The sequence below is a fragment of the Ochotona princeps genome, chromosome 9 (assembly GCF_030435755.1).
Source record: "Ochotona princeps isolate mOchPri1 chromosome 9, mOchPri1.hap1, whole genome shotgun sequence".
NCBI lineage: Eukaryota > Metazoa > Chordata > Mammalia > Lagomorpha > Ochotonidae > Ochotona > Ochotona princeps.
This window is the reverse complement of record NC_080840.1, coordinates 75,577,986-75,596,010: the sequence shown is the minus strand read 5'-3', so window position 1 is coordinate 75,596,010 and position 18,025 is coordinate 75,577,986. Positions and strand designations below refer to the sequence as shown.

Sequence of the window (18,025 nt, the reverse complement as noted above, 5' to 3'; positions counted from 1 at the left end):
AGAAATTTAGTGGAAGCCAGGTTTCCCTGTTACAGGCTTGATTAAGAGAGAGCATGATCAAATGCTTGCTTATTGTTGCTTGTAGACTGATCTTTATAATATAGTTTTGTTTCTTGCTAAAGGCAATTTAGATCTGTAAGAGTCAAACAGAGGGATAAGTCACATAATATATTGTTGTGTATGTGCTTATTGAGTGTAGTGTTATTAACCTGGAGTATATAATTATAATTCTAGCTGTTTACACTGTAACAACCATGCTTTGCGGATTAGAGTCAATTTCATTTTCTCTGAGAGACGGTGTTAGAAAGTGTGGAGAGGTGGAGACTGATAACTAAAATCACACCTGTGATTTCTTTAAAAAAAAAAAAAAAACAGATCCTGAGCCACCTCTCCAGTTTCTGAAGTTATCTCTAAGCATTTGGTCTGCAAATCTGTGTTTTTAAAGATATCTCATTGTTGTTCAGATGCTCAGCCAGATTTGGAAATATTGACTAGAAAGCAGTTGTAAGGATAAAGAGCGAGAGAAAGATTTCTTCCATTTACTGGTTTACCCCCTAAATGGTCACCACAGCAGGAGAGGGGGTTGTCTGAATGCAGCAGGTGGGATTTTCTTTCGGATCTCCATGCCGGTGCAAGGCTATGCCTGTGATTAAAGTCACTTCTTTTCCAGTCTGTAAATATCATAATTAATTCTCCCTTTGTGTGAATATACTTCCCTTTGTATCTTTAATTTTATTTCTTGCTGGCATGCTTCATTTCCTAAAGGAGTGAGGGGTATAATGTGTTGGCATTTCTTGGGCTCCAAATGCTGGGGAAAGACTGTTAACTGTAATTTCAAAAATTGCCAAAAATGAATTATAGTAGTTCTCTTTCAGTCCTTTATGTCTTTTGTTCAATACGGTGAACTTAGAGCTCTTTCACTTCTTAGACTCTGGTCTCGCCTGTTTATTCTTTGACCATCCTGTCTCCTACCATTGGTGTCTCAATTGATGGCAGTCCCTAGGCTCTATTCAAAAAGGACAATCGGGTGCCAGTTTCATGGCAGTTACTCTTGTCAATTTCTGTACATCCAGAGAGTAAGACAGGATCTTGCTTTTTTTGTAACTTTTAGGTCAATGGTACTGGGAAGGATTGGAGAGTTTACTTTGGTAAGTGTGATGTCATCTTGCTTTGGTGCGAGAACTGTAGATGAAGGTTCTCCCATGACCTCTGGGAGCCTCACTTTAAACAGCATGACCATTCCTGTGGTTTAAATCTTGCTGTGTGTTGATGACTCCAAATATTAGAATCCAAGGCTCTTTGGGCTTCCCTGGATTTGAAGCAAGTGAGTGATCGCTAACAAATATCCCAAGATCTAGTCCTTTCCTTATAAATCAGGATAATAATATGTGATCCTACAATCACAGTAAGAAGGAAGAAGACATGCCAAGTGCTCAGCAGCATGCCTAGAGTAGACTGAACACTCCATATGTGCTGGCTACCGTTTCACTCTGTGTCCTTTTTTCATTTCCCCTATAACTGACTCACAAGGATATCACAAATTTTTATTTTTGGAGTTCTAAGCCTTAACTCATCTAATACAACATAGTAACTTCTAACTTTTAACCAGCTTTTTAGTTTACTAAATACTCGAAAGACAGTGAGACAAAAACAAAGCAACGATGCTGTTCTGTCTGCATACCTATGTTAAGTGTCACGCACAATGGGGCGAGTGCATTTATTTTCTAGAGCTGCCAGGACCAAGTATCACACACTGGGTCTCCAGTGGTATGTGCAGTGACTGTATTATTGCAGGGGGCAAGTCCAACTTTAGTTGATAGCCTTTCCTGCAGTATTCCTGCACTGATGTTAACCAGACTGTTGTATGAACAATTGCAAATGTTGCCCATGGATTTAAATGCTGTTCAAAATATCTTCAAGGTCAGGTACTTCCTCCTTCTTCTAGTGATGTAAACTGCTTCTCTTGACTTCTGTTAATGCTAGTGTACGTGTGTTCATGTGCCCATACATGCCAGAGCTGCCCCTATGTTTTGCCCTGGGCATAATGGAAAGCTGTTTTCAGATTATCGTTAGTGAATGAAGCTATCATAATATGACTTTGTAAACTGAAGAATGCAACAATGGCTTTGCATTGTGTTACTTAGCCAGTTTGCTGGTAGGCCAGTAAACCAATGCATCCATCAGTATAAATCTCCCAACAGAGTAACTACACATGTTGCACATACAGTCGGATTCTCCCTGTTGAAACATGCATATACTTTTAAGTAAAATTTAATTCTTCAGGCTATTAAGAAGACTCAGAGTTCAGCACAATGTTTTGCCAACTGAAGAAAAAAAAAACCGCTCATTTACTCTGATAGTGTTCAGGCTGGGGCGGGTGATTAGGAAGCTTGGTAAACATAAGCTATGACTCACTCAAGATTCCAGCTCATGTGTCTTATTCCTTCTTCATTTTGAAAAAAGAAGCAAAAGTAAGCAAACACAATCAGAAGCAGTCAAAGAGGATTTAGGATGCTGGCTTAATTTTAGTAAGTCATAATCCTTCATTCTTATTTATTTATGAGCTGAAACCATTAAGGCAGCTCAATTAGTACAAAACGCTTCAGAGATCAAGAATATTGTTCATCAGAATAAAAAATTGTTTTGAGGAAGTTTCCTAGGATTCAGAGCTTGAGAGGGCATTCGGAATTCCCCGCGGAAATAAGACACACATCCCAAATGTTCTCTTTTTCTGAGCAAGCAACATGCTTAGAATGTGAATTTGGTTCATCAGAGCTTGGAATGCCCAAAGCGGAAGAGTCAAGTCGAAACAATTTCAGCTGCTGATATGGTTGTAGATGAATTGTGTTAGATTGTGTGCTGTGTCAGTGTTTTGCTGGAATTGCCACAGTGTGCTTTTTACAAAATTGAATGCCAACTCCAAACTGACCAAACACAGTTATATCAAGCAGCTTCATAAGTAGTTAAATATGAAAAGAGCACTTACCAACTTTTACCTTTTATGCTTTAACACTGCTTATTTTTCCTGCTTTCTGCTATCCTGTATATACATTGTATATGTATATACCTGCACACGTATGTATGTATATATGTGTATGTTTATGTTTGATTTAACAATTACATAACTATTAAACAGAAGCATTTTTCCAAACGCTTAATAGCTCCTTAGACATACTGCAATGATGATACATGATTTACTTATTCATTTCTTGAGCGTAGAGTTTGCTTCAATTTCTCCTATGGCCAAAGAGCCTGTAACGAATGACTTTATTCTTTATCCTTTTAAATAATAACTGAGAATGTTAGGTAGGTTTTTTTTTTAAAAAAGGTATATTTTATTTTTATTAGGAAGTCAGTTATACAGAGAGGAGGAGAGACAGACAGGAAGATCTTTCATCCAATGAGTCACTCCTCAAGCAGCCACAACAGTTAGAGCTGCACCTATCCTGAAACCAGTAGCCCAGAGCCTCTTCCGGGTCTCCTACGCAGGTGCAGGGTCCCAAGGCTTTGGACCATCCTTGACTGCTTTCCCAGGCTACAAGCAGGGAGCTGGCTGGGAAGCAGGGCCACTGGGTTTAGAGCCAGTACCCCATATGGGATCTGGTGCATGAAGGCAAGGAATTTAGCCACTAGGATACCACACCGGGCCCCTGTTAGGTAGTTATGCTCTGGTTCTGCTTCAGTAAAATATGTTTATAGTGTAACTAGTATTCATTTTTTCCACTTACCTTGCTTTTCTGTGGGTGTTTTGATCAAAATGATGGCAGTACTAAAATATGGTTGTATTTCCTACTATGAATGTAAGAATAAGCAGGGAAATATTACCTATTAACACATACCTTCTACATCTATCTTTAGATTTCCTTTAAAATTCCAATATTACTGTAGAGTGGGAACATATCTTAGTAAGAAATCAGTTCTGGAATTCACACATATAAGCCTACTATAAGAAGGACACTATTTTACTTCCTCCTACTAGCAACAAGCAGCTGAGTAAAAGAATGTTTGAGGCCACAAAAGCTACAATAGTTGACAAGCATAGTGTTTTATTGGGGAACAAGTAGAGCTAATACCTTGAAAATTATTCTGAACTGCTCTGTTTGCAATATATTGTAAGTAATCAAATTTTAACAAAGTTGGGCTGCTCATTCTTTTTGAAATTTAAACAAAAATCTCTCTTTAAAGTTCTTTTCAAGCCTGAAGTCCTTTGAAAATATTAAAGAAACAACATGTATTTTAGTGAATAAAGGTGTTTTCAATACTATTTTTTTTTTAAATGTCAAGGCTTTCTTATCCTGCATCTAACATGCTTTTGAGTTCCGGTATATCATTTCTTTTTCGCCTCTCTCCCCACCTCTACCCACTGCCCTAGATAGGACAAACTTCTGAGTAGTTACTGATTAAACTCTTATTAGGTCATGTCCTTACACTTGCAACCAGATATAGACATGCAGACTTATCATTAGACAAGTACACAATTGATATGTATACATCATCAAATTTTAGGAAAATTATGAAAATGCAATATCATGTAGAACTTCAAAGAATATCCATTTTCTCACCTTGCCGAGGGCCTGCACTGCCAAGGTACTGGCTTCCTGTCTCATTCAAAATATCCTGCTCAGACAGTGGATAAGCTGGTCTCATGGCCTCTTTTGCACTCACTCACTGTCTGATCTCAATCCATCTGCTACTGACATTTTTGAAGTATGGACCTGACCATGTTACTCACTTGAAATTTTACGATTCCAAGTGGACAAATGGATAAAGAGAAATTGTTTTGGTTAGCATACAAGGCCTTTTGTTATTTGGTTCTGTTTCATTAATGTCCTATGCCAAAGGAACTGAGCAGTTTCCTGAAGTTCAATGAAATACTCTGTAGGCTTTCATTTGTTATTGCATATAACTTTTGCTCCAACCTGATGTTCCTTTTTGCTTTTTCTACTATTACTCAACCTTTGAGGTATAGCTAAAAATTGTTATCCTATGTATTTATTGATACTTTTTTCTAGTTCTCTACTTTGCATTTATTGCCCAGTTTAGTGCAATTTACTTATTTTAAGAGTCTGTCTCTAAGTTGAACTCTTTGAGCCTAGAAATAAGCTTGTTCATTTTGGTATATGTTGAAACCTCATATATGCTGGCAGTTAGAACAATGTGTGTTACACTGCAATAAAGGTTTCTAGAGTGAAGAAATGAGTGAATAAGTGTCAATATCAGTTTACAGATGAGTCTCATTGCATGTTATCTAGTGGCAAGTACTACTTTGCATGAAGATCCACTTAAGTGTGGAGACAGCATTTGCCCAAAAGCAAACACATGGTGTCTTAAAATAGATCTTATATTTGAGCTGCATAACAAAATGAGTGAAGTAACTGGTAAAGATACAAATAAATGAAATGTTCACACCAGTGTTCCTTCTATTCAGGAATCCTGACTGCTTCTAAAAGCAGAACTGGCCCAGCTGTAGGCAACAGCCGACATGACCTTACGCTGCTGGAGACCTGGCTGATGCCAAACTTAACTGCACCAGTGTGCCAGCATAGTTAACTCACTCTTTCTTTCTTTCTTTCTTTCTTTCTTTCTTTCTTTCTTTCTTTCTTTCTTTCTTTCTTTCTTTCTTTCTTTCTTTCTTTCTTCCTTCCTTCCTTCCTTCCTTCCTTCCTTCCTTCCTTCCTTCCTTCCTTCCTTTCTTTCTCTCTTTCTTTCCTTCTCTCTCTTTCTTTCTTCCTTTCTCTCTCTCTCTCTCTCTCTCTCTCTCTCTCTCTCTCTCTCTCTCTCTCTCTCTGTCTGTCTTTTATTAAAGATTTGGGGGGGCAGGCAACTCCAGGCTGGGACACATCATCCTGGCCCCCAGGCAAGAGGGACTGCAGATTGCCTAGAGACTCTCGGGAGGTATCAGAGTAAGGACAGCTGAGGGCATGTTAGGGGAAGAATGAACTAAATTACTCTAAAGATTGAATTTAGATTCATGCATTTTAGTCCTATTAAGTCAGAAATCTAGCAATTATCAAGTGCTTATTACATGCCAGATATTCTTTTAATTATTTTATATGCATTTAAATTTTATGACATTTATAAGCCCATGGTATTATCTCTTTCTTGGTACTGAGGATGTGAGACACAGAGATGTAGAGCGTCCCAGGTCATGTGGAAAGTAATGTGTAGTGTCAGGATTGGACTCATGCCTCTGACTGCAGAACTTTCTGCCTGCTTATGCATTATACTCTCAGCATAGTAGTGGGTGAAGAGCAATCCTAACGAGTATTTTTGTTTCCTGAGACTGAATCTGGCATTATCATTGTTATTAATCTGTTTCTATTCATGAGGTATAGAATTTATAATAAAACCTACCTATAATAAATGTATTAGTATAATGTAGATTGGAAAATAACTATTTAAATATTAAAAACGTGTTGAAAATATTACAAAATTAATAATATTTTCTAAAATGTCTTTTTCAGCAATCTTGACACAGAAGAACTATGTGGTAAGTCTCTTTATGACCAAACTCTTTGTTTGTTTTCCAAGGCAGTATAATTTGATACTCACATATGTATATTTACTCTGGGTTTGTTTTCACATTAGGAATTCTGGGGTAAAGTAAAAAAATCAAGATCTCAAGAATTTTATCTTTACCAATCAAGTTTGCTTAAAATTTCTTTTTTAAGAAAGAGATGGACCTCATTAATGTATTCAGAGATGGAAAATTATTACTCCAAATCAGTTGTAAAAGAACAAATTTTCCCCCAGTTTGACTATATCCTTAAATTGGTGTTTAAGACAACTTCATTATTCTCTACAAAATACGCTGTACAGAACCTTTTGTTACTGTTTTGCAAAGCTGTCTCCTTGAACTATAAAAATAATTTTGTCCCACACCTACATAAATCTTTCTGGAATTGTAAATGTCACTTGCAAAAGACATGATTCAATGATGAGGGATGAATCTTTACAAATGCCTGGTTTAAAGATTGCTTCATTTATTTTCTTCATCTTTGTGATTGAAGATAAAAGTCACAGATTAAGAATGTCAAGGGTAATTGTATCTGAAATTATTCTTCATAGTGAAAAAATATGATCATTATATATTTATACTTTAACAAGTCATATTTCTCTCAGTCCTGGAACATTTTCAGTTTTCTGTTCTAAAGTAAACATACAATGTGATAACTTTGTCCCGTTTGTATCTCCCCGTCAAAGCTGGGTGAAGCACAACTGTGCTTGCACATGAACGGCTCTGGATTTGTTGCACAAGCCACTGAACTCACTGAATGTCTTATAATTTTTAGTTTTAGAAATTTTTTAGGGGCTGGCAGCGTGGCTTAGCGGCTAAAGTCCTCGCCTTGAACACGCCAGGATCCCATATGGGCGCCGGTTCTAATCCCAGCAGCTCTCTTCCCATCCAGCTCCCTGCTTGTGGCCTGGGAAAGCAGTCGAGGACAGCCCAAAGCTTTGGGATCCTGCACGCGCGTGGGAGACCCGGAGTAGGTTCCTGGTTCCTGGCTTCAGATCGGCACAGCACTGGCCGTTGTGGTCACTTGGGGAGTGAATCATCGGACGGAGGATCTTCCTCCCTGTCTCTCCTCCTGTCTGTATATCTGACTTTGTAATAAAAATAAATACATCTTAAAAAAGAAATTTTAAAAAATATTTATTTTTATTGGAAACTCAGATATACAGAAAGAAGGAGAGACAGAGAGAAGTATCTGCTGTCCATTGATTCACTCCCCAATCGGCTGCAATGGCTGGAGCCAAGCTAGTCCAAAGCCAGGAGCCAGGAGTTTCTTCCGGGTCTCTTATATGGGTGCAGGGTCCCATAGCTTTTGGCCATCCTTGACTGCTCTCTCAGGCCACAAGCAGGGAATTGGATGGGTAGCAGGGCCACTGGGATTACAGCCAGCACCCATATGGAATCCTAGAGCTTGTGAGGCGCGAACTTTATCCACTAGGGTACTGCTCCGGGCTCTAGATTTAGAATTTAACAAAGCCATCAACAACGGCCATCCGACAATACTGATTAGTGATTATGTGCCATCTAATCAAAATGCCTGGAACAAAATGCCAGAATGCAGGATATCACGACAATAGCTATGAACAAAACTACTATGACTGTCACCAACCATGAGCTTCTTTATTTTCCAATGGTCATGAAAATCTTTTTCTTGTCCCTAAGTAAGTGTCCACCCTAGATTCATGGAGAAGAGTCGGACTGGAAAGCAAGGTTGTCCATATGGAAGTAGTTTGTGCTTTTGTTCATAAATGAAACACCAGCAGAGAAAAATGGGGAAAATCTTGCCACATAGTAACACACGCCTAGGTGGTGGTATCGCTCACGTGTGGCCATTCCTGGGCTGAGCGGCCAGAAGGGCCCATTCGCATCACTGCCACCAGGCTTCCGGCTGAACAGTAGTCACTATAATGATCAGACTTTGCAGCGCTCCACTGAAACAAACAGAATAAATATTCTTGAATAATTCTATATAGTGGACATGTAATCCATCTGCCAAGGTTTTTCCGCTGTGCACGCCCAGCAGGTGACCAGCAGGTGATAGGCATGTCAAGGTTACACTTTACGACGCTGTACACCCTCACTCCCATGTAGGCTGTCCTTGCCAGTGATGTAAACAGAGAAGGGGCAGGGCTGAGGTGGTTTTTATGATAGTTTCATGAAGGTGGGAGATCCATTTGATGTATAAGATGTTGAGGTAAGGCAAGCCAATTAGTCGTTTCCTCAGATCATTCAGATAATTCTCTCATCCATTTTTGCCTTACCTGGAATGGGTAATCTGATGAGAAAACAGAGCTTTCAAATCAAGAATATCCAATGGCTCTCTTGAATTTGTTATATTGCTTGTCTATTGTCATCAGGAATTGAAACATTTTAATTTTTTAAAAATAGTGTATATTTAATCCTCTATAAATTTTTAATGTTTGTCTTTTCTTCCAAAATAAGGGAACTAGATAAGGAATTTACCATATATTCCCACCCATATTTTAGTCAAATGAACTAGTGTTCTTACCTGTTTGTTAAGTCCAGTAACGGTAGTCCCAATCATGTTCTAATTTTCTTCCTCCCTCTTTAACGATCCATATTTTAATTTCCATGGTAGAGTTTCATTTCTCATTGTTTTGTGAACATTAAGTCAATATTTAAGTTGGATTCTAATCAAAACCAAGCGCGTCAGTGCTGGCAGGAGAAATGTCATATCACGCCCTGCTCTAGTTGCCTCCGTGTGGGGGGAGTCGGACATGATTGGCACAGAAGGTGGGTTTCACCTGATTTCTCCTGGAAGTTGATGAAACATTCCAGGTCCCTAAAACTTTCTGCTGCTTTCATTTGATTTTTGAGATTACTCCATTGCGGACCTGCAATCTAAGATGTATCGAAGTACAGATTTTGAAACAATCTTTGTTCATTTTAGTTAGGAAAGGCTTAATCACATAATATTTTTGAGATAAAATAATACAGAATTGGGTAAGTTTGTCAGTTTAAAAAAGTCATTGTCTTTCTCATTCAAAAGCCTTTCCCTGACGCTGAAATCCTCTGTAAACTATTTTAAAGACACCCTTCCGGGTATTCTTGATAGTGCCTTCACAGTGACTCTGTGTGTGTGTGTGTGTGTGTGTGTGTGTGTGTGTGTGTGTATCATTTTCTTCCATGTGTGAGGTGACGTTATATGACCTGTGAAACTTCATACTGATCTATTGTATTTAAAGGGGCGCATGGTACCCTACCTTCATTTTTTTCAGCTGAAGTTCTTTTCATGGACGTTCATGCTGTTTCCAACTTTCTACTATCACCATCAGCACTAATGGGAATCTCGTAGGAATGTCTTTGCACCCTTGTGTGAGCTGCTCTGTGCGGTGGATTTCCACGAGTATAATCCCTCAGTTGATGTTTTTCTACGTAGACACCCAGCAGAGTTTTAGGAGTGTTAGGTTATTCACTCTTCACATAATGGTGAAAACCTTTCAAAATGCAGTCTTTAGCCATACCTTAACTACCATCAGTAAATACACAACTAGATTTTTCTCTTCTTTTCCATATTGAATACATTAGGCAATGATTTAAACACATGGCTGGTAGGAAAGAATGAAAAAAAATTAAAAGGAAACCAAAAGACCAACAAACCTGCTGTTCCTTTGAAGTACAAACAAAAGCTGTACACAATACTTTATCCCAGACTGTCCCCTGCTGCACCTGTAGATTGCATTCTTTTGTACTCTTGTATATTAGCTGTCACAGAATAGGGAAAACCTGATATTTATCTTTAGGGATTATCTTATTTCACTAAGTATAATGATTTTCAGTAGTATGCACGGAGTTATAAAGCATAAGGTTTCCTTCTTTCTACGGCTGAGTAATATTCCATAGAGGGAGTACCCCATCTTCTGTGTATTGTCATCACTTGGCGGGCACCCAGGATCATTCCACATCTTAGCTATTATGTGAATTGTGCTGATGTAAAGATACAAGTAGAGATAACTCTCTCACATGCTGATTTCATCTCATTTTGATAAATCCCTAAGAATGGATGACTGGGTCATATGGTACATCTTTCAAATCTCTGAGGACTCCCCCTGGTGGTTTCAATTGTGGTTGCACTGCTTTATGTTTCCACCAACAGAGGGTTAGAGTAGGTTCCCCCCACCCCATCTTTGCCAGCACGTACTATTTTTTGATTTTTATATGATTGCAATTCTGATGGGGTGAGGTGAAACCTCACTGTGATTTTTATGAGCTACTGAACTGAGCATTTTTTTCCTATGTCTGTTGGCCATTTGGATTTCATTCTTTAAGAAATCACTGCTTGATTTTAATCAAGCCATTGTGCTTGAACTCCAGCACTGAATTTTTAATTTTGTATGTGTTCCATCTTTAGCTCTGATCTAAAGCAATCGTGAGCATAATTATTGCTTTCTTCTTGAGACTATTTTCATAACCTTTCCATTTTTACTGAACCCTTTTGCACTTGGTAGCTAAGAATTGTGATATTTATAGATGCATGAAGAGCAAATACAGCTAAAGTTCATGCAACTAGAGTGATCAGAAAGCAAATTTGTAAGGAAGCTTGGGAAAGTTGAATATATCTAATAGTGCAATATTAGCTCTTCTTTACGTTGCCTACCAAATATTCAGCGATTTTAAAAGTTAGATGAGGTCTGCAAATAAGATAATAAAAACTGACAGTGCAGGAAACTGTACATAATAAAAGCTTACTAGCTTTCTGTGCTTAGTTATTCTAGTAGCTGCACCAGCCTGCATTGCCACAGACCATGCAGTGAAAGAAAACCTGTCCATTTTCAGAATGTCAGAGCCCTGGCTAGCTAACTACACATATCGGCTGTTATTTAGTTGTAAAACAACTTGGGTAGGGGCCCAGTGTGATGACTCAATGGCTAAATCTTCATCTTGCAAGCCCAGGATCCCTTCAAGCTGCCGATTCGTGTCCCACCTGTTCCGCTTTCCATCCAGCTCCCTGCTTATGGCCTGGGAGAACACTTGAGGATGGCCTAAAGCCTTGGGACCCTGCACCCTCTGAAGAAGCTCCTGGCTTCAGATTGGTTCAGCTGTGGCTGTTTAGGCTACTTGGGGAGTGAACCAGTAGACAAAGGGACTTTCTCTTTGTTTTTCTCTCTGTCTCTCCGTCTCTCCCTCTTTTCGTAAATGTGAAAAACAACAACAACAACAACAACAACAACAAAAACACTTGGGTAATACTGATCTACTATATCTCATTAAATAATCCATGTTTCTACAATTCTGATACTCCTATTCAAAACATGAGGTCTTTATATGCATATATCTCTTTTTTGCTACCTCCCTGTTTCTGTTATTGTTTTCCTGGTCTGTTTCAGAAGGTCTAACAAGATCAATATAGACAAGATAATCTCAACTCAAGAGAATACTGTGTGAGACCAGTTCCCAGTGTGACCCTTGTGGCAGCTATGGGATTCAGTAACTTGGAGAATTGAAATACAGACTACAAACTATGAGGGATGGACATGTGGCACACCTCTTAAGTCACTGCCGAGGATGCTCACGCCCTATAGTGGAGCACCTGTTTGAATACCAGCTGGTCTTCTAATCCAGCTTCCTGCCAGTGCACACTCTGCTAAGCAGCAGCCTTGGCTGAGGGACACGTGTCATTGTCATTCATGTGGGAAGCCTGTACCTAGTTTCCAGCTTCCTACTTTGGCCTGAAGCAGCCCTGGCATTGTTGGCCCCCAATGGATGAGTTAGTCGTCTGTCTCTTTGAATTCAGATATAATCAAACTTTAAAAACAAAAGGTGAAATAAGGAAAATACTTGCAGTTTTGTGGATACAAATCCACTGATAAAGTGCCTTGATGGAAGGAGAAGCTATCCCCTCGTGAGCGTGTAGTTGGAGATTCGAACCAGAGGAGATCCTCGGAGCACCATCTGTTTCCTGGGCTTGCTTCATACATCGTTGTTTTTGTAAATTGGGCTCTTTCATTACTCATATCCTCAATGTCCAGACTCTACTTTTCAAAGATTCTTCACCTAAACTGGTGATGATTGGTTCTCACATGTTTCCATAAGTGCAGGATAGCCCTGTTTCACACAAGCCCATGGAGTCTATATTTGGTTCTCTAGAAAAGTAGAGTTTTTTTCCCCAGAAAATTATTTTAAGAACCAAAGGACAAGAATTTTACAAATCTAATTTTTCTGAAACTTTTCTTCCCCTCTCCAGTGCTGTACTTTCAGCACAAAACATTTGCCCAGTCCACACTGGCATTGTGATTCAAATGAGGGACGGGAGACAATAACCAGAGTAAAACTTTGTTCTGTGTTTTCATTCAAAGCCATCACTGACCGCCCCTCCATGGCTGCCATATCTTGGGATTTGCAAGTAGACTGCCAAAATTCTAAGCTTGTGATCAGCTCCCACATCTCAGCTTTGATAGACCCATGGCTGGCATACTGTGATGAATCACTCCTACAAGTTGATGGTGTCTTTGGCCCTTACTGACGGTGTCACCAGCATCCCTCAAATAGTTGGCAGGACATATGTGTACGCCTTTCAGATTGGAAGATTGGAATTTATACCATGCTTTTCGAAGCATTTCCATGGCTTCCCATTGCCCACAGTAATGCCAAATTAAATCTACATGGTAATCTCCTTGGAAACCTTTAAAAAACTATTCCTGGCATTCAACTCGAAAAATGGACTTAGGAGATAATGTCATATGGATACTCCTCATTTCTAACAGATATTCTAGCACATAGCATTGTGGAATAGTGAGTTGGGCTGCCCTCTATGACATCAGTACCCTGTGAGGGCATCAGTCCTATTTCCAGCCTTTCCATTTCCAACCCAACTCCCTCTTTAAGGTGCCTGGGAAAGCATCAGTAGATGGATCAACGGCTGCTGTACTTTAATGTTGGAGATGTAAAAGAAACTCTAGGTCTGGCCATTTTAGCCATTTGTGGAAAGCACCAACAGATTTCTCCCTTTCAAATAAATAAGTAAAACTTTGTAAGCAAGCAAACAAAAATCTTTAAATATGCAGCAACTGACCTGAGGACTTACTAAGATGCACTTGTGATTCAGCAAGTTTGTATTAAATATTACAGGCGAACGAGTTCCCAAGTGGCATGGATGCTTCACGTCTGAAAACTAGGTCCCAGAGAATTCTGATGTTGATGGTGAAAAACACTGACCCAACCTTGAGATCACAGTTACTGCACCTAGCAAAGAATGAGCACACCCAGCTTCCTCTCTCACCCTTGATCTTTCGTATCCTGCTTCCTTACTACCCAACTTCCTCAATGTCTTTTCTTTCTGTCCTTTATGTTGGATTAGGGTTAAACTATACACTCCTGCAAGCCCGTTGAGGTAGCACTTGCTGCATTGACTTTTCTCTGATTACCCAGTGGTTAAGTCCTTCTCATCCATTAATGGAGCCATTGTTGTTATTTCCCCCATTAAGCTCTGTTTGACTTATCTCAAGCAGGCTTGAGCATTCTCTGCTCTGTGGTTAGATTGCATGTTGTACTTGAGCTCTTGAACCCTCGCTTTGAATAGCGATCATACTTGTTTGTTGGGATGTTACTCTACCTTCCCCGATTGTTGGCTCTGTAAAACCAAGTTGTGTGTCTGTTCATCTTTGTATCATCACCTTCTACTGCAGCATCTGGCACATGAAAGGCAATAAGCATAGTCCGTCGTGAACTGAGTAAATGAACGCTTTGCAGTATGAAGTGGAGGGACATTATTATCTTTCTATATTAGATGTCTCTGGTTCTTTCATTTAGCTTCACTTGGAATTTATTGGAGCCTTATTAGCCTTGACTTGGTGAGAGGTAAAAAGCTTGAGTGAAGTGGAGCTGAATTAATTTAAAATAGCCCTTTAGACTTAAATTAATTCAGCTCCATTTTCTACCCAAAGCTTGAGTATCAGAGTTCTCTCTGTTATCAGTTCTTTTTCTTTGCTAGTTTTTCTTTGCCTGAGAAGTAATTTTCTTTTTTCTTAGTAATTTGTAGAGTTGAAATGAAGAGATGGATGGAGGATGGAAAAAGAGTGAATCCGGATAGGTGTCAGTTCTGAGGCTTCTGGCCATTGGTTTGCTTGTGGGTTTTATCATCATGTGCCCATGCGTGTATTCATTGATGGGATTTCAAGATGAAAGTCAACTTCTCTCCTGGAATCTATACTGATACAATTTTTAAAAGGTGACCCATTGCATTTAATAAACCTGGTATGATAATGTTCCACATTCTCCTGTTTTTGCTTCATGCATTTCTGCCTAAATGTATTTTTATTCTTAACATTTCACTGAAATATAGTGTTATGCCAAGACATGTATTAAATGGACTGATAAATGAGCATTTTTGTCATGTTCATATTCATAATCAAACCTAGATTCAGGACAGAGCATTAATAGGCCCCCAAAGAATCTACACTTGATCTTAGCCAAAAGGCTGAGAAGCGATGCCCCCAAAGAATCTTCATTGCCTACCCTCCATTTCTTTTTTTAGCACTTGAAATGAGCATATTATCATTTACAAGGTATGATTCAGTAGAGTAATATTTACATACCAAATAGTGTGGCACTCACACAGCTTGTATCTGCTGTATATTAACTACAACAAGTAAGAGAAAAAAGAAGATATATTTTCCTTTGGGTCTGGTTTTCCACAACCTTAGGATTTTATTCTTTTTAATAGCTGAGTGATATTCTACCATGTCTGTAGACCACATTTATAATCCAGTCGCCAATAGATAAGCATCTGAATTGATTCCATATCTTAGCTGTTGTGAATTGAGCTGCCATAAAAATGCAGGTTAAGTTTCATAGGCTGATTTCATTTCCTTTGAATACCTTTGTGGAACAGCTGGGTCATAAGGTAGGTAGACCTTTTTTTTTAGTTTTCTGGGGATATTTCATTCTGCCTTTAACAGCAATTGTATCTGTTTACATTTCCACCAATGGTGTGTTATGGTACCTTTATACTCTTACTAGAATTTGTAATTTTAAAATTATGTTTAGATTATATACGTTCTGGCTGGGATGACATGATGCCTCAAGGTAGTTTTCATTCGCTTTTCCCTGATGATTGGTGGTCCTGAGCATTTTTTCATGTGTTTGTTGGTATTTATATTCCATCATTTGAAAAATGCCTGTTCCTGTTCTTTGTCACCTATTACAATCTTCTTGGAGGCTTTGTGTGTATTATAATTTTTCAAAACCCTAAAGCTTCCAGATCTTTACATTTTATCTTGTTTTTACCCTAGTATGGACTTGATTTAATGTTCTTCCAACTCTGAAAATTCTACAGCGATGCTGTCGATTTCTAAAGAGTGTTGTCCATGGATACTTAGTGCAGTTCAAATAATTGCATAAAGAAAGTTAAACATCTTCATCAACTTTATTAAAATGTCAGCATCATCATAATAATAATTAAAAAGTTACTTTGAATTAGATATGTAAGGACTGGGTACTTTCTCATTTAATTCCAGCTAATGCCTTCCTAATAGAATATTTATAAGAGATGATTTGCATCATTGTCTTCAAGCATTCCGTATTTTAGAATACATTGTGCTTTTTGGCAGAAATGTGTCATTTAAAATATTTTTTGTTTTCTTTGACATATAATAATTATATGTATTTATGGGCAATGGTTTGACATTTTAGCACGTACATGCAATGTGTGATGATCAGATCAGAGTAATTGGTACATGAATCACCTCAGATATTTTCTTTGTGGTAGGAAAATCCAAAATCCTGTGTACTAGCCATGATCAACGGTCACCATCCTACTTAGCTGTGGAACATTAGAAATTTTTCTCCTTTCTATTTGCATTCTTGTGTCTATTAACCATTCTCTGTAACACAGCTCATACCCTTTCAGGTCTTAGGTTCTGCTATTTTATTTAACCTATACATCCATATACTCTATTTTGATAGCTGTGTTCTAGAATTTATTTGTGGTTTGTGTAATCTTTCTTCTTAGACGCCTACACATTGACCAACACATCAGTGGTACCTTTTGTTTGTTGTGGCTGTCAACACCAATAATCGCACATGGAGTGTTAAGTTAATCACAGAAACTTTCATCAAAAATGTTGGAATTGATTCTAGGATTCTTAGTAGCTTACATGAACTGTATTAACATGTCAGCTTAATTTTACAAATACAAAGGCTACATTACAGAGGCACAATACTAACCTGCAGCTCACCCAGAGATAAAAGTTCCCAGGGGTAATGAGGACCACTGGTTTTCTACTACCTTCAGGTTCCTGTTATTTTCAGCATATGAACTTACCAAGCTATATATCTCTCATTTTAGAAATATAAAGATTTTTTAAAAGTAAGTTTAAGGTTTTAGATATTTCTCTTTTATACCTAAATTCACTAGTTTGTAAGTCATGCCATAATATTTTAGATGCCAGTCATGACTTCCTAACTTAATCTATGCTCCAGTCTTAGAAATATAAGCAAGATATGCAATACAGAATTTATTCCTAACATTTGAAAAACGTGGTAAGCACACCCTTTGCCCAGTCCAATTTGTTGGAAAATGAAAAAGGATCCCAACGGAAACAGCCACAGGAAGGACGCACAGTAGGCTTTGCTTGTGTTCTGCAGCGTCATTGATTCTTAACTTTGAAGACAGCTTACATCCCTTAGGTGTTTCCCAGAAAAGGCACTAAAATGTAACTTAATGCCTTTCTATTTCTGTCAGAGTAATGGGTATAATAATAAGTAATGGGTATAATATGCTATGAGGAATTATTTTTAATGCAAAGAGCCAGTTCAGTAGATCTAGATTCATTTTCCCCTGTTTTTGTAGGAAAGAAAATCATGCAGAAATAATGATAACCATGCAGGTTTCTGTCTCTTTTTTAATGAAATAACCACATGTGCACATTTAGTCACACTTGGAAACTTTTTTATAGTCTCCTTTTGTAACTGACACTTTGTTTGCTTTACTCATGGAATGCATCATATAAGCTTTCTTCTTTTACAATGGTCTACACTAATATATTTCCATACTTTCACTTTCAGAGTATTTTTCTCAGCATCTGGGCGAGTATGAGAATGTACTAGCAGCACTTGAAGATCTCAATCTTTCCATCCTGAAGGCAATGGGAAAAACAAAAAAAGTAAGGAAAAGCTGATGTTTATTTGGTATTCAAAAAGTACGTCCCGTAAATTCTTTCTTGAAAATTTTGCTTTACTTTTTAATTATAAAAGTATAGGTTACTTCTGTCACTGATTATTTATTTTGTTGACATTAAGTGGGTGGCTGTTTTTTTCATTCATAATGCAATTACACATGCTTAGAATGTGCCAGCCACTGTGGTTTAGGCTGAGGATACAAAGAATTGATTCAGGAGCTCTTCGTCCGATGGGGACACAAGAGTGTAAATGAGTAATGACAATGCAGTATCTTGCAGAGAAGCTCAGGATCAGAACCCACTTCAGTCTGGAGTAGATGATACCCGATTTCATAGAGATAATGAAAATAGTTATAGCTAGAAAAATATGCAA

The 18,025-nt window shown here is 38.3% G+C and overlaps 1 protein-coding gene and 1 pseudogene across 1 annotated transcript in view; one reads left to right on the top strand and one right to left on the bottom strand.

The window, feature by feature from the left end:
* NECAB1 (N-terminal EF-hand calcium binding protein 1) overlaps window positions 1-18,025 on the top strand; it is a 198,221-nt gene that overhangs the window by 68,057 nt on the left and 112,139 nt on the right. The window contains exons 4-5 of the mRNA XM_004597242.4: window positions 6,465-6,490; window positions 17,540-17,637. Coding sequence (XP_004597299.1) covers window positions 6,465-6,490; window positions 17,540-17,637 — 124 coding nt within the window. The remainder of the gene's footprint in view (window positions 1-6,464; window positions 6,491-17,539; window positions 17,638-18,025) is intronic.
* Window positions 14,790-14,963, bottom strand: LOC118757578 (U2 spliceosomal RNA; annotated as a pseudogene).